General features: G+C 38.3%; 1 protein-coding gene across 1 annotated transcript in view; it reads left to right on the top strand.

Annotated features, from left to right (window-relative positions):
* The window catches only part of RIC8B (RIC8 guanine nucleotide exchange factor B), a 42113-nt gene that overhangs the window by 15487 nt on the left and 13130 nt on the right, over positions 1–13496 (top strand). Inside the window, exons 3-7 of the mRNA XM_054083741.1 lie at positions 1597–2205; positions 5278–5372; positions 9948–10101; positions 10462–10557; positions 13065–13209. Of these exons, the coding sequence (XP_053939716.1) occupies positions 1597–2205; positions 5278–5372; positions 9948–10101; positions 10462–10557; positions 13065–13209 (1099 nt within the window). The remainder of the gene's footprint in view (positions 1–1596; positions 2206–5277; positions 5373–9947; positions 10102–10461; positions 10558–13064; positions 13210–13496) is intronic.

Here is a 13496-nt window from a genome sequence, read left to right as displayed (position 1 = left end):
TTTTCCCAGGCTGAACAACCCCAACTCACTTAGCTTGTCCTCATAGCAGAGGTACTCCAGCCCTCTGATCATCTATGTGGCCCTCCTCTGGACCCATTCCAACAGTTCCATATTATTCTAATGTTGGGGATTCCAGAACTGGACACAGTCCTGCAGGTGGGGGTCTCTCGAGGGTGGAGTAGAAGGGCAGAATCACCTCCTTCACCGTGCTGGCCATGCTGCTTTTGATGCAGCCCAGGATATGGTTGGCCTTCTGGGTTGTGAGCACATATTGCTGGCTCATGTCAAGCTTCTCATCCACCAGCACCCTGAAGTCCCTCTCTGCAGGGCTGCTCTCAGTCACGTCGCCCTGTATTGAAACCGCAAATTGCCTCAACCCAGGTGTAGAACCTTGCAGTGTTGAAGAACTCTTGACTTGAAGATACTCTGCTTGAGTGTCTTTTTCCAGGTACTGGTCTATAAAATTCCCATGGCCAGTACTTGTATTCCTATAGAGGGGCTCAGATGTGTTTTTTATACTGTTACAAGTGCCTATAATATTCTGATGAAGATTTATCACATAGTCTGTGTGGTAGGAAGAGGTAGAGCTCATTCCTTGTTTTCAAGCTCTTACTGGATTAATCTAGTCAGGACTGTGGACGTGTAAACAAGGTCTTAGTTGTCTGGGTGGTGCTTTTGGGTGGGCTTCACTCCAGGACAAGCATACTGGAAATCATATTGTGAATTCCTAATGTCTGACTTTGTTTACAGATTGTCTTCTAACATTGTTGAAGACTTGTGTTGTTTCCTCCCTTATTCTTCTGGAGCGTCTGTTCTAGATTTGCTTTAGACTTAAACTGTTTTCTAAAAAAATTTTGGCTTTAGTTATAAGTGATCACAGTAACAAAACTTGCTTGGATATCCGAAGTGGAACTTCTGTTCTGAGCTTTTGGTCAGGGTGGTGGGCTGCTGTGCTCCCTGCCTTTTTGGTGTGGTGGTCCTGATGAAAAGCGCAATTCCAGAGACCGTTCCCCAGGAACTGTTTTTCACTTTACTTGTATCCCTGTGCTTTTTTTTGTTGCTGTTCTGTCTTCTTTGGTAATGTATTCTTGTCAGTGGTCAAGACACAAAGCTTGGGAGGCGAGAAGTGGGGAGAAACTGTTTTGGTTTGGTTTCTTTTCTCCCACCCTCCTGACTGAAACAACCTCAACTTCTAATTTTGCAGGTACTATAGGTGTAACTGTTCTACTTCGATGTGTTTTTAAAACCTCTCACTTCTCTCTAGCCTTGTTACTCCGGCTGCTCCAGTTTTTAGTCCTGATACTGAGAAAATTTGGTAACTGGTGATGCTGGATAGCATCTGCCATTTTTACTTAATGCTTTTGCCAACGCTGCTGTATTTGGATTGTATCCATGTGGAAAACTACTTTTGATGATCTTTGGGGTTCTTTTCCAATAGTTCATTTTTTGAAAAGCTAGAACAAAATACCCATTTTCTTAAGTCAAGTCAGCTGAAAACTCAAAAGTTATGTGGAAGACTTAGAAGAAGTAGTTTCCTATTGCCACCGATATATTGATACTAAAACTGTTCTTGTTTGTTTGTTTGTGTTTGTATAGAAGCTATGTGAAGGAATTCTAAACATCCTTGAAAAAGACACAAAAACTTCATGTCAAGTTGCCTGCCTGGAGGCCCTCCGGATTCTCTCCAGGGACAAGAAGGTTTTAGTGCCTGTGACCACAAAGAGGAACATGCAGATCCTTATGAGGCTAGCAAAGCTGGACACTGTGGAAGATTCCTTGGAGAGAGTGTCTGAATTTCCCGTTATAGTAGAAGCTTTAAAATGCCTCTGTAACATAATTTTTAATAGTGCTGTTGCACAGAAACTCAGTTCGGAACTGAATCTTGCAGCTATGCTCTGTAATCTTCTGGAAAAATGCAAGGACCATCAATTTGCTGATGACATTAAGTGCTTTGATTTGCGTCTTCTCTTCCTCTTATCGCTTCTGCACACAGATATTAGATCGCAGTTGCGTCAGGAACTACAAGGGGTGCAAGTTTTGACTCAGGCTTTGGAGAGTTCCCTGAGCGTAAGATGGACAGAAAAATATAAAGCAGTAGAAGATCGTGACAGACCTCCTTTATCTTTGCAAGAAACAGATTGTGCCATTGAGGCACTAAAGGCTCTTTTTAATGTAACGCTTGACAGTTGGAATGTCCACAGCGAGGTAAGGCTTAGCTGAAGTGGTTTCTTAAGTTGTTCTTGTTTAGCTTGCAAGAGCCAGAACCAGCAGGTAGAGACATGAGAGGCAGTTGCTGTTCAAGCCCCAGAGCAAGGATTTTAATACTTAACTTTTGCTACTGTAATTTTGATGGAATGGACTGCATTTTTCAAAATAGCATGTAAGGTAGTCTTGAAATTTTTGCATCATAGTTTCTCTGTATGCAAAGTCTGTCTGAGAAAATTTGTCAGTCTGAATTCTGATTGTGTCATGTGTTTATGATCTTGGGCTTTCAAGACGTTTTGAGTCTTCAATGCTCATTGCCTAAATACCAAATAACTTTTGTTCTTGTTACTACTTAGCCAAAAAATCAAATCCATACATTTTCTGTGTAATGGGAGAATAACTTAGGTTACATAACACAAGTTAGACATGTACATTTTCCAATAAAAATGCAAAGAAGACTATTTAATGAGAGTCTTAGATTTCCAAAAGAAAACAAATGCTGTTTACTAGTAATTACCTGGCTAGGAAAACTTTCTATTGTAAGTGTATCAGATGACTGCATCTCTGGAGATTGTGGACTGTAGCAATAGGGTAATGATTAGAGCTGAGAAGTCTCCCTAGTTTCCTTCTGTTTTTCTGGGCGTAATGATAAGCACATCAACTCTAATTTTTAACATCTAACTCTTAAGAAAGAGTGACGCTGCTTTTAATGTGTTTGTCTCTCCCATCCTTCCAACACAAGGTTTGGATTTAATTGTGATCTTTTAAGATGAGGTCAAGTACAAGAACCAAACGCACTTTCGTTGATGTCTTATGAATAAGTTTTATCTTGTTTTTTTAATTATAACATTGGATCTAATTTTTTCGTCTTAGATGAATATGCTTCCCATGTGTTGTATCCCTAAATTTATAAACAGGAACTGTAAGGATAACTTTTTGTTGAATAATCTAAATCTGTGCTACAGTAATAAAATTACATAAGGAATCTTTCTTTTTAGTCCATACATTTTCTCTAAACCAGTTAACTTTTGTTGTTAACTTTTCACTGGGCATTGTAAACATGCAGCATATAAAGCATGTAAAGCAGAAGTTTACAGTAGTTAAGATTGACAAATAATTGTTCTCTTTAGTGCATTGGACTAAACAGCAAATAAAACATTAATCATAACATTAAGGAATATAAAAACTTCAGAAAAGTCTGAAGCTTATTGTTTACTTTAAAGTGAACAATATGGATATGCTGAATAAGACATCCTGAAATTTAAGATTGAGTGAGTGGAGGGAAAAGATCAGACATGCCAGTCCTTTGGATTTCAAGGAAGCATAAAGAGAGGGAGGGACTTTTCTGTGCTGTATATTCCTGACTTAGACATTTATTTAAAATATCTTTGTCAGAGAAAATTCTTTGTATAGGCAAGTGATTGTTTTCAAGGTAGAAACTTGAGTGGAGAAAAATGACCTGAAGCTGAGCATGTAGCACACCTATATGAATGTTTGCTAGATCAGAGTTTGAGAAGTATCATCTTTGTGATGTAGTTCTTTGCAGAGGAATAATGTCAGGTGTTAGGTTGGAAAAAGAATCTGTATTATATGGTTTGCCCCTTGAGAAGTCAGCTGTCGAAATCTGGATCTTGAAGTTGGCATACTCTTATAAAATACTGGATATCTTCAGAGATGGAAAGCCCAGTTTAATGCAGAAAGACAGGCAGGAGGTGGAACATGGTTGTGGCATTACTTGATGAGGTTCCATGTGTTCGCTGTCTGTGGAATGAGGAAGGTTTTGTCTCACAAAAATTTTCCCCCCTGAAGAGCCCAAGCATGCTGCTGCCAGGAAAATTTTCTGCAGGAGGAAATTCTGCTGTTAGTAACCTTTATTTATTTGTTTACTTACTTATTTATTTTTAATCTTTTTCTACTTAGAAAAGAGTTTAAGACATTCTAGGGCAGGAGAAGCTGGTTTTGTGTTTTGAGATAAAGCTTACATAATAACTCTTTACTGATTCCTTTTTAGTAGTTGTAAACTGTTAGCCAGCTGTTTTAGGTGACATTCTGCTTAGCAAGCGTCCCTGTGGAAATATTAATGATCTGTAAGAAAAGTAAACAGCGTGTTAATTAAGTGGGCTGAAGATGCAGAATTTGAAAAGATTACAAACAGTAGACAGGATAGAAAATAAAAGGAGAGCTGAGAGGTTAGGCGTGTGGGTAGAAAACTAAATGAGATCCATCGTGAGAGGGCAAGAACCATTTGAAACACCAGCATTTAATGACTTGATATGGTTTCAAAGTAGCAAAGCCTGACAAGAGCCGCAGGTGGTACGGTTGGCAGATTTGGATGCTGTTGTTACAAAAGATGCATTGGGGCGCTTTGTGCTAGGTCAAACACACCAGGACATATGAGGTATGCCAAGAAGAACTAATGAAAAAGGACGAGGACAATGATACATGCAGTTAGATGATTGCAGTTACTGGTGTACTTTTGTGTGGCTGCTGTCTGGTGGGAGACTGGAAAGGGGGAAGGTTGAAGAGAGCAAAAGTAGGGCAAATAAGGTTGCTGAAAGTAGAGAAGTTATTAACGAAATGAAGAAAAGGTATCAAGGGAACAGAAGCAAGTGAATTAGAAAAAGAAACAGACTGGGTGGGGGAGTTAAACTGTTCACAGCCAAAGGTTTAAATGAGGAGGAGGCAAATTAAATGAAGAACATATGTAATCTAAATGGGTGAAGAAGCCTCTGGGTGTAAATACAGGAAGGAAAATAGCAGTGGTAAATTAGGAATAGTGGTACAGAATTGAGAAAATGCTTGTAACTGAGTTTTGTGGTAGTGAAGGCTCATTTAACTGGAAAAAAAAGCCCCTGGCAACTTTTACAAAGTGTAATTAAAAGGCCAGTGTATGAGAGTTATGTTGCATTAAGCATTCAATGAAGTATAAGGAACAGTCCTTTTATTTATAGGGATGGATGTTACTATCTAATAGGTGTTTTCCATCTTTAATTTTTATTATTCTAGTGACCTGAAACCCCCACTTGCAATCTTCAAAATGAAAAAATATCTTCATCATTTGTATTTATATAGAATGAATCTCATCAGTTTCGTTACATGGCTGCCATCCTTCGACACTGCTTATTAACCATGGGCCCTACTGAAGACAAAACTGAAGAGTTGCACAGGTTGGTAGAATTGCAGAACCAATCTAAAAGTTTGGTTTTTTCTAAATAAAAAAAAAAATCTTTGCCTAAAATCTAAAGTAGAAATCTGAGAAACAATGAAAACTATTACTTTTGAATAAAATACTACTAGTCTTTTGTATGAAAACTGTTCACCTGAAATATTGTTTAAGCATGTCCACTATTCCAGAGAGAAAGTGGCTGGCAAGTTGGTTATTTTTGATCACTAATAATGAAGCTAACCTTTCTGAAATGTGTGTGTGTAATTGAGGATGAAAATATATATAGAAGTTCTAGAGGTAGTGCAAACTGAAATGAAATGCAACTTCTCTTGTTTTGCTGATGGAAAAAATGCATTTTGAGACTTGCAGTTCTGATGGATTGTGATGGAAGTAACACATTGATATTTTGTCTCCAGTAGTTTTTAACTGCTTTATTACAAGTACAAATGTCGGTTCCCTGGTAATAGTCTTTAGTTTTTTTCAAAGATGACTGAATCATCTTGCACTTTTGGGTGTGTTGTTTTTTTTCCCTCAGTCCTGCATCCAACTGTTATGTATTTTCAGCCAGTAATTCAATCAAAATTCAGAGTGTTTTTAAGCGAGGTGGTGGTTCTCTGTCTAGTGTTACTGTTTCTTTCCATGCCACCCTTATTTTTGTCCAAATAGGTCAGCGTTCACAGGGTCTGGCAGGATGGTAGCTTCAAATGCTATCCCATGTTTTCTCTCAGCAGTGAAAGTTAGCGTTGCCATTTTCTTCTTCAGAGATGTCCATATATAGAAGTGCAGGATCTTTTGAAGATCCTCCTCTGAACCAGAAGTCTCCAGGAAGAAGGATATAGCTTTTCACACCCAGCAATCTTGAAAGTGTTAAATGAAGTTGATTAAAATCTTGGGAAGCTCTTGGAGATCAGTGGTCTTAGTAGGTGAACACTAAAATCCTACATCAGAGACCTTCTCAGTCAGTGCAGACTAGTTTGGAATAATTTAGGACACTGCTGTAGTAATTGCCACGACTAAAGTTTGTGCTGACTGTGTCTTAAAAAGCAGTCAGTGTTTTCTCTTTGCTGCTGCTTACAGTGGGTGTTTGGCACTCTTATCCTCCTTTAAGGAAGGGACTGATGGGAATAAGTTCCTCACTGCTGGAAAAATTCAACTGATTTAGAGAAATTCAAGAACTACAAGAAAACAGAGTTCAACCTTTAGCATTTAAGCTTTTACATAGTCACCAAGACTGCCTGATATTCTGGTGAATTATTATACAGCCAATGTTCTTCCCATGAAAGTATGTCTTGTTTTCTTGTCCAGGAATCTGAGTAGTCTATAAAATATATCAACCTGTAAAATCTGATTATATTGTGCTGTTGCAAAAGGGTGTGTGTTTTGCAGGCCATTTTAGTTTTAGCTTTTACAAACACTTGCAGATGAGATCCTGAAAGGGCTTTACATACAGAACTAGGCAGCTGTGGAGAATGTGTTATTGGTATGATTTCTGTCCTTGCTTTTTTCAGTCAGAAAGGCTATTTTATGCTGCCGACGTGGACCCTATGTAGACACCAAGGCAAGGCAAGGTTTCTCCATAATTCTGAGAGGTGGAAGCAGGAAAGAAATGAGGATGGTTATCACTGGCTTGTGCCAGTTCAGTCGCTTCCCCTTCTCTATTAGACTCAGTATAGCACTGCATTAGTCTTTCTGTTATTCTGGGAAAACTACCTTTGTTCACTAACTGTCAGTAGTTGGTTTAGCTCAAGTTGGTAGAAGAAAGAATGCAAGTATAGTATTGCTCGTGTAGTATTTGATCTTGATCTAAGTCATATTCAGAAGGGGTTTTTTAACATGCTAGAAGAGCAGTGCATAGATTTTTACTTTTGTGATTCAAATATTTCAGCCCTATTTGCAGAACTTGAGTTTTGTTTTTGAATGCTACACGATGCAATAAAAGCTAAATAATTTAATACACATTTCCACCAGGAGTATTCATCAGAAGACAGCTCTGGAATTGAAGAGGTATAGTCAGAAGTAATGCCCCTACAAATCCTCTAAGGGGTCAGGGGCCGGGATCAGAGGGCCCCACTTCAGTCCTCTAATGTATTTCGTCAAGCAAAACTTTCATTCCTTATCAGAGCTTCAATAAAGAACGAGTAGACTTGTGTTAGCAGCCTGTAGTGAGCATAGCATAGCTAAAAGAATGAGGCTGTGTCATCATTTGGGCTGTTCCGTATGCTGGACTCTGACTATGCAGTCTTTATTGCTAGAGATGAGGTGTGAGTCAGAAAGCAGAGTGCAACTCCTCGCTCTGCTTTCCACCTGGAGCCTATCAGTAGGGCAATTACGAAAGTAATGTTAAAAATGGAATAAAATACAAGCAGTGTTAAATGGAGAATAACCTTTGTGAAGCGTTGGGGAGGCATAAGTATATTTCTTAGAATTGCTGATCACTTGCACTTAGAGAAGTTTGTAAATCCGCAGGGTGTAAATGCTTAAATGAAGGGTTCGGGCAGCCTATTAAAGCACATTGTATGAACACTTGTGCTCTTAATATGTAAGCTGAGGATTTATTTTATGTGAACATCAGGTGTTGGATCCGTGCCCTGGACTGTGATGTACTGATTGTCAGTGTGACTCTGCTTCTAATAAATAAGCAGAAGTTGCCTATAAAAATATCTTAACTAATTTAGTACCTGGTATTGTTGTCATTATTGTGGTTCTGTCATGTCATTACTTAACGTTTGAATATGAACAGCTTAAAGCACCACATATTAGAGCGAGTGCCATTTTTGCCCGCTAACAAGGTTTTAATCAAGGCATTCAGCAGCTCTAAATAGGCCTTTGCTTCTGAATTTGCATATCAGGAGGGGGCTGGGAGCGTGAGTGGGTGGATGTCATGTCCCAGTGATTAATGATCTCTAGGAAGCCGAAAAGGGTAGAGTAATATACGCAGTATTTCTACCCCCTGGAGTAGGAATGCAAACACTATTGTGCAGATCTGTGCATAGTCACTGACTTCCTGGTAGCTGGAGAATTTCATACACTCCTCTACCACAAATAAAACTGTCAGTGGAGTGACAAAGATCAGAAAGCTGGGCTTCATTTATTGAAAAGAATAGCTCAGACACAGTGATCCAGAAAATTAATTTTGTAGGTGTTTGGGAACTTGGTTGTTTAATAAGAAACTGGTAAAAAGAGGACTTTTGATGAAAGGTCTGAAGCCACCAAATATTTGTTGAATTTCAGTCTGTCTTGTTTCTAACTATTTCTGAATTATTGCAGAGGAATAATTTCTGTGATATAAAAGACATATCTTAAACAGGAATTAGAAATAAAACAAAGAGACCAAGCTTTCCAAAAAGTAGAAGTTGTCTGAATTACAGTTGCTAAAAGAGCAAAAGGGAGATGGCACAATGTGGAACAGCCACCCAGTCTGATCAGACCAAAAGCAGCACATTTGTTAGAAATCCTGTTATGTTTGATTGCCGTGATTTGCTTTTTCTTTTACTAATTCTTTCTTAAAATTTTATTAATAACTTAAAAACTTCTAAGTAGGAGTTAGTAAAAGTGTTAAATGAAGTTGTTTGAAAAGTTTTCTCTATTCTTGGAACACTTTGCCAGTCCTTCAAACATTGGTGCTCACAGTTTTGTTCATAGCTTTGAGGTTTGCCTAAATAATTCTGTATATTTTTAAATATACCCATTTGTAAGTTTAGTTGGGCATCGGCAAGTAAATAATGACAGGATTCCAAATTTTGCAGCATCTGTGTTATTTAGCCCCATATTCAGGAAGAGTATAAATACAAGTCTGTATAATGAGAAGAAGATAGATACTGAACTGAAGGGACATGTACCATAAAAGAGATCCTTGCAAAGTAGGTTCCATCTTAGTGCATTAAAGAGGAGGGAGGGACCCTATGGTCTAATTGAAATCACTTAATGGATATCTGGGGAGCACTCCTCTTTGTAGAATGCAGAGACTGCCAGTCACTAAAAGGTAGTGCTTGGTAAATAAACCTGATTCTTTTTTTAATGTGTTAAAAGCATTCTGTGTTTCCTATACACGACAAGCTAAGTAAAAGTGAAAATCTTTCAGGGGACCTGAGAAATCGCCAGTATGCCCCACTGTTCTAGGAGGAGGAAGTGTTTTCTGTGGTGTGCTTTGTCACATCAATGACAGTAACGTGGGTACGTTGTAAAATGTTTTAAGTTTCAAGGAGGAAAAAAACTCTGACCACTGCAAATCAATGTGAGGGTTCCCCCTGCTGTCCTGCACGATCAGCTGCTGTAACACCGCTGGAAGCTGTGCCTCGTCTGTGGGATAGGATACTGTGGGGGCTGGAAGTAATAATGCACTGCTGCAGAGTATAGCTTTCCGAGCTTTTTTTCTTTTTTTTAACTTGTTTATTCCAAGAGCCTGCACTTAGACCATAATGCCACCTTCTTTAAAACCCAGAGAGAGAAAATAAAGGATTGTTTGAGTTTCAGGGCCTCTTTTTGATTGCAGTTGTACAAACAGTTTATGGTCAGTTGTACTCTGTTTTTAATTCTTTCTTCCATGTGAATAATAGATTTTTAAAATCTGTTTCAGCAATGCAATCAACCTCTTAAGCAATGTTCCCGTTTCTTGCTTGGATGTTCTTATTCGTCCATTATGCCAAGAGGAAACAGATATAAAATACAATGGCATGAATATGGGAGCAATTCAAGTTTTACTGGATTTCATGGAGAAGAGAATAGACAAGGTATGGGCTGCAAGCATTCTTCACAAAAGGGGCCTCTTTCATTAAAGCAAAAAACATATGTGCTTTCGTTACAGCACATATGTAAAGCTTCTTACAAACCTTTCAGACAGTATTTAGCACAAATATGAATGTCCTTGCTTCTAGATTGTGAAACACCTCAAAATTGAGAACAAATTCCTGTGAAGACCTGAAATACACTTGCTTTTTTATGTGTGTGTGGATGAAAATTTGGCTCTTTGTTTATATGTATCTAAAGTTCACGTTTTGGCTGTTGTACAGGACTTTATTGAATGGTTCATGAGATTTGAAAAGGAAGATTTGCTCTTACAACTCTTTTATTTGTATTTGTTTCTGTTTTAGGGAAGCAGCTATAGAGAAGGTCTGACTCCAGTTCTCAGTTTATTAACTGAATGCTGCCGAACTCATAGGAATATCAGGAAGTTTATCAAAGCTCAGGTAAGTAAAATATTCATCAAAATTTGACTATGAAGGTAATTATAAAATTTCTGATGTTTATATGTTAGTGCAGGGTGCTGATACTTTAAAAATATTAATGGTTTCACATTAAATTACCCACAAAGTTTCCTGCAGAACTTTTCTCCATTATGTCTCTGACAACTGTCAGCTATGGAAATGATTTTTTAGTCACGTAAATCAATGGATATTATGGCCTGAGTTCCATAATACATTTTGTAGAGCTGTTAAATAATAACATTAGGGAATCATGAAGCTGTGTTAGTATGGGTTTAATGTGGGTTACCAGATCACGTGATACAGGGGCAGTGAGGTTTGTCCCTTTACATTCAGCATATCAGAAAAAAATCAGTGCAGTTGTTAAAACTTTGCAGTACTATGTGCTAGCTAGTAAGGCTTCGGTTGTTTTGATGGGTTCTGCATGAGCTTTAGTTTGACCTCAGCAGAAAGAGTCATTGGAATCTAATCTTGCAGTGCACCAGTGTGTATCAGTTCTTCTGTCAGAGTAAAACTCCGTCTGTGAACAGGGGCATACTTCATCGCTTGATCTCTTAAAAGAGCTGTTTAATACAGTGCAGGCTGTGGGTAGGCTTTTTACAGGAGAAAAAGATTTCCATGCCGTGGTTAAAGATCTAAAGGATCTCTGTGGCTTGGTGGTTGCGTGTTGTGTTGTCTCTTCATTTTGCTGCTTTTGCTGAAGTCGAGTAGGGAGAAGTTAAAAGATGAGCAAGGGAAAGACAGCTGAAACCAGCTGAGAAAATGTTCTTTTTCCTAAGCTGCAGTGATATTTGGGTTGCATCATAGATTCTGCTCCAATATCAAAGCTGCATCTGAATTCATAGATGGAGTTTATGGTGGAAAAGAGCATATATTTTCTGCCTCTTTCATCTGTATCAGAGGAGTGGCTTTGAAGAATTTAAGAAAGTCATTTTTGCTGCTTACTGTTTTTGTTTGCAGCCGTTCTCTCCTAGGGTATTATTCTGATCTGTTAAGTTAAAAACCAAAAAGTTGCAGAGCCAAATGTTCAGAAGTTAGAAAATGAAGCTGTCTGCATGTTTTTACGACATCACAGCATCTAGATGTCAGGATATAATTGCATGCTGTCTCCTACCACTGGGTTACTGTCTCATATAGCACAGAGAGTGGATGGATACTGCTAACTGCATGACCGGATGTTTGATATTTTGAATTACCCTCATTGTTAAGTGTTGGCTGTAGGCTTTATTTATTGTGCACTATTCAAATTGTGATCTGAAGACAGGATGATTAATTTCCTCATGGACTGGCCTATGGCACTCATCGCTGTGTTATATTAGAGTACTGTAAAAACATTAATTCATTCTTACAACACTCTGAAGTGGCAGTCATGGTACTGTCCCCATTGGGGAAAGTAAGCAGGGACAAAGTGAAATGTTTTTGCTAATTGTTTAAATACTTAGTTTGAAAAAGAAGAGGTCTGTTTTTTTCACAGTAGTGAATACTGTAGCATTCATTTGTTTAAGTATCAGTTCCCAGTGAGTCTGATTTCAGTAGTAATTGTGCAGTAATTTTGCACAGAACATGACATTTTACATTAGACACCTAGAAGACAAGGCAGCTGCAGTTTCTTATGACAGTGACATCTTTGGTTTCATTCCCGAATAAAACACTGAAGATCCATAATTCTTATAGAATTCTTCAGATTATTAAATATTTCATACTATGACACAGATTTCTTTGCTGATCATATCATATCCTGTGAATGTGAAAAAATTAATATAGGGTTTGAGTCTGAAGGCATATGCACAAGGAGGCAAAGGTTGGGTTGCAAAACTGGCCTTATTTCAGGCACCTCCTGCCTTTCTTGAGGATTGAAATTAACAATATTAATGGTGTTTAATGAGAAAATAGTGTGCTTGAGGAAATGTTACATCGTGTTTTCTCCAAAAATTTTTTGAAATTTAGCTTGAGGTTTTAAAAGAATATTTTCTGGAAGAAGTATACATTGCCTCTAAGCGCACAGAGCCATTTTTTGAGATTTATGGTAGTAGAACTTCCAATGTGACTTATTTTCCTTATATGCATTATTCTGTGTAAACTATACATTATGTTAATATTATAAGTTTTCTCAAGCTGCTGGTTTTAATGCTTTTACCAGATATCTGAGCATGATAGGAGAAACAAAGAGCATGAGATTATTGCTGCCCATTAGTCATTTGGGACACTCATTTGTGCTGTTAAACTCCTAATAGTTGTCTTTTTTTTTAAAGTCTGCCTTTGGGACTGAGTACTCTTCTGCCTGGGATGGCAGACCAGAAGGCCTGAATATATTAAGAAGCAAGAGTCATTACTAGTGCATGTAAGCATAGTTGGGTTGATTTTATTCCTGTTTTTGAAGGAGCAGAGCTTACAGTATTTTCTTGTTCTGTTGACTGTGTGTGTTTCTGCAAGAATTGGATAGGTATTGTTGTGCATTCTATGCTATTTCTTCTTTGGTTTTGTGCTGCTAGGTATTGCCTCCATTAAGGGATGTATCCAATCGTCCAGAAGTTGGCACAACAGTGAGAAACAAGCTTGTGCGCCTTATGACACATGTTGACCTTGGAGTAAAGCAAATTGCAGCAGAATTTCTTTTTGTTCTTTGTAAAGAGAGAGGTAAAAATTACTTTTTCTTGGAATCATAGAATGGTTTGGCTTGGAAGGGACCTTAAAGATCATCCAGTTCCAATCCCCGTGCCACGGGCGGGGACACCTCCCACTGGATCAGGTTGCTCAAAGTCCCATCCAGCATGGCCTTGAACACCTCCAGGGATGGGGCTTCCGTGACTTCTCAGGGCAACCTGTTCCAGTGTCTCACTACCCTCACAGTAAAACATTTCTACCTAATACCTAATCTAGATCTTTCCTCTTTCATCTTAAAACCGTTCCCTCTCGTCCTATCA

The sequence above is a fragment of the Cuculus canorus genome, chromosome 1 (genome assembly GCF_017976375.1).
Source record: "Cuculus canorus isolate bCucCan1 chromosome 1, bCucCan1.pri, whole genome shotgun sequence".
NCBI classification, from domain to species: domain Eukaryota; kingdom Metazoa; phylum Chordata; class Aves; order Cuculiformes; family Cuculidae; genus Cuculus; species Cuculus canorus.
The sequence above is the reverse complement of the archived record's forward strand: the minus strand, read 5'-3'. Positions and strand labels throughout refer to the sequence as shown.